Genomic DNA, 2,884 nt, shown 5'->3' on the forward strand with positions numbered 1-2,884 from the left:
TTCAAAGAGAGGTGCGTACAAAATAAAACATCAAAAATCTGTTCTGATGAGTTGGATGACTCATGGGTTCTAGGAAGACCGAGAAGAACGGAGCTCGCAGGAGAGAAAAATGCGAACTCAACGGCTGTAGTAGACGAAGTTCCCACCGCACATTGGTGTTTGAACCGGCCCAGGCGTCAGCGTCTCATTTGAAGAAGGCTGGAGGTTAGACAGATGGGTATCAGGACTGAATTATTTCCTGGAAGGATGAAGGAATCTGCCATCAGTCAGAGGAAGTGATTGAAGATAGATAGGTAACAGATATATTAAGAAAGCCATGAAAAAAACCTAGTATGATCTAGGTAGCTGATCCAGGTCGAAAAATCGGGACCGCAGTGAACCCTTGACCGTGCTTCGATCTGGGTCCCTCTTATGCTTTTTGCTGCGTTTTTAGACGTCTACTATAAATCATGGGACAAATGTGCCACAAATGCGACACGCCATTACGACGCCCTTCACCGCTTGTAGCTGCCGCCAACCTTTTTACATGCGTTACAAGTCCAGGACGAGAGGGGACTTTGTACCTCTCGGCGAGATGAGATACACATTTTTAACGGGTTTCTTGAGCGCTTGGATGCGACTATCTTCAAAGTGGTCATTGATCCCCATCGTGGAGCTATACTGTATGAATCCTAACTTAAACTCGAGCATCAGTCTTTTGAAATTCGAGTGAAGATGAGGCTACGACTCGAAGTTAATCAGTGCCGATGACTTGGGGAAGCATCAGTACCTCGTCAAATACGGTGTAGGACATCCCTGGTATCGTTTGAGGATGTGATGCTTGATATCGAAATGTGACGAACATTCTGAAAGATCCTTTAGGATCGCTAATTAGGAAGTTGCATCAAGCAATACATGTGAAGGTCAACTGTGTCCGATCGTTCCCTGATGAAAGTGCCACTGAGGATGCTAAAGTTGTCAGCAGAGGGTCCCGTCGCAATGGGCAGGAAGAGATGGTACTTAGATAGTCGTGTTTTACGACACTGTTTTCCATGTTGCGACCAGGCCCTAGTTCAACGAAGTCAAAATCCATTTTTGCGATCACAAAGATATAACCGAGTACACAGAAAAAGCCCTAGAGAAAAATCCAATCATCGTACAGGCCTCATATCCGAGGCAACATTACGTGAATTCGTTATCACGGCGGACATGCGAGGCGAAGTTGATGGTGTACCGAAGGATTGGCCGCGAGATCTGTTGCGAGGATTTGGCTAGTGGGTAAGTATGAAGGCATGAAAGTGAAAAGACGATCAAGGAGATCATCACTGGCAGAAATTCTGATGGGGGCCCTGTTCGAGTCTGATATCACCTTGGCGAACTGGCTAAAAAAAGAACTCGAGAGTGCGCAACTAACGAGCGTTCAGCCTGAGCAGGTAATAATCGCTGAAGAAGGACATACTTTGGTTGTGACTTGCCAGATGTCCGAACGGAAAACAAAGGCTCATGCCTTCAGGGCTCGTGATTTGTAATTAGTCCAACACCCACAAAGTAACCAACGCTCACCTGGAAACTTCCAAAATGAACCCACCCCGCGAAATGGAGGACTGGGAGGCTCCAATGTCCGATATACGCGACTGGACGTACATCCTGGTGAGTACAATCGCGTATGTTGAGGAATCGCCACTGATCGCCACATCGCAGATCGGGGTCTTTGGCTTTGAAAATGTCAAGGCGTTGAGGGAGAGGGCTCTGGAAACCCCGTTGAATGAGAGGGACGCGATGTTACTAGCCTGCGAGGGTGAGGTTTTGGTGAGTACATCGTATTCAATTACAAAAACTGGGGAACTCATTGGGACCAGAAAAATCATTCTGCCATTGTCGATCGGGTTACGGCCTAGAGGAGCAATATTCCTATCGTACCGAGTCACGAGCTGCCTATTCACCCATTCGATACTCACCGACACTTGCTATCGATCCTGAACGGCATGGACTATGTCCCCGGCGAGGTCCCGGACGACGCGCCGACCCTGCGTACTGGCGAATACATTCGGTGGTTCCTCTTAACTCTCCTTGGAAAATTCCGCTACGACGATAGGAAGGCCTGGGAAGAGCAGGAGGTAGTCTGGCGTAGCGTACAACTACAGCACGATCCGCATACCGAGCCCGACGACTGGGAGGACTTCATGCGCAGCAGGAGGGACGAAGAGACCCGGAACCGTCCCGCCAGTCGCGATGAGATAACCAACAACGTATACAACAATATGTCGCCGGTCAGCCCATCGGGGTTGGCGGCGACAATGCCAAATCTCCCGCCTCAGCTTCATCACTGGCACGAGGCATTCCAAGCAGCCTCGCCGACGCTGCAGCCACCATTTTCCATCCTCGATGCTAGATACCCGTACGGCTTCGCTCCATCACGCTGACAGGTCCGCTCACAAGAGGAAGATTCGGGCATGCAGATAGCGAGTAAACGTAGCTATGGTTTTATTCATTTTTTGCAAGAATTATAATGGTACTGGACGCACCTTTGATATCACTAGGACCACAAGCAAGACATCTCCTCATCGGTAGGTCTCGGGTGCACGCTACAAGAGCGCTAAAAGAACAGCCTTTTCTATGAACGACGGGGGAAAACGAGCCTCACAGCGAGCACCGGTTGAGGTCAATTCTTGACAGGGTAAGAATTGCGGGCAGTGAGTCAGGTTATCGTGGTGGAAGGAAGGAAAGAAAGAAATCAGGCCATGGTTTGCCGTCACGGTCACGGCCATCCTCCCGACGGCCATGAATAACCTCCTTCCGCTCAACATTGCTACCTTTTTCTGCTGAACCTCCCTTCCAGAGTAGTTTCGGCGCTGTCTATGACGGCGAAGAGCAAGAAATGGTACGTTTCCTGCTACATACCGTT

The 2,884-nt window shown here is 49.3% G+C and overlaps 1 protein-coding gene across 1 annotated transcript; it reads left to right on the forward strand.

Moving 5' to 3' along the window:
* Positions 1–1,557: 1,557 nt before the first annotated feature.
* Positions 1,558–2,402, forward strand: EV420DRAFT_1653414 (uncharacterized protein; the record flags this gene model as incomplete). Its single annotated transcript, XM_060478738.1, has 3 exons — positions 1,558–1,629; positions 1,681–1,788; positions 1,878–2,402. 3 exons carry the CDS (start codon positions 1,558–1,560, stop codon positions 2,400–2,402), a joined length of 705 nt encoding a protein of 234 aa, XP_060321905.1.
* Positions 2,403–2,884: the final 482 nt, after the last annotated feature.

The sequence above is a fragment of the Desarmillaria tabescens genome (genome assembly GCF_030435595.1).
Source record: "Desarmillaria tabescens strain CCBAS 213 chromosome Unknown EV420scaffold_160, whole genome shotgun sequence".
NCBI classification, from domain to species: Eukaryota; Fungi; Basidiomycota; class Agaricomycetes; order Agaricales; family Physalacriaceae; genus Desarmillaria; species Desarmillaria tabescens.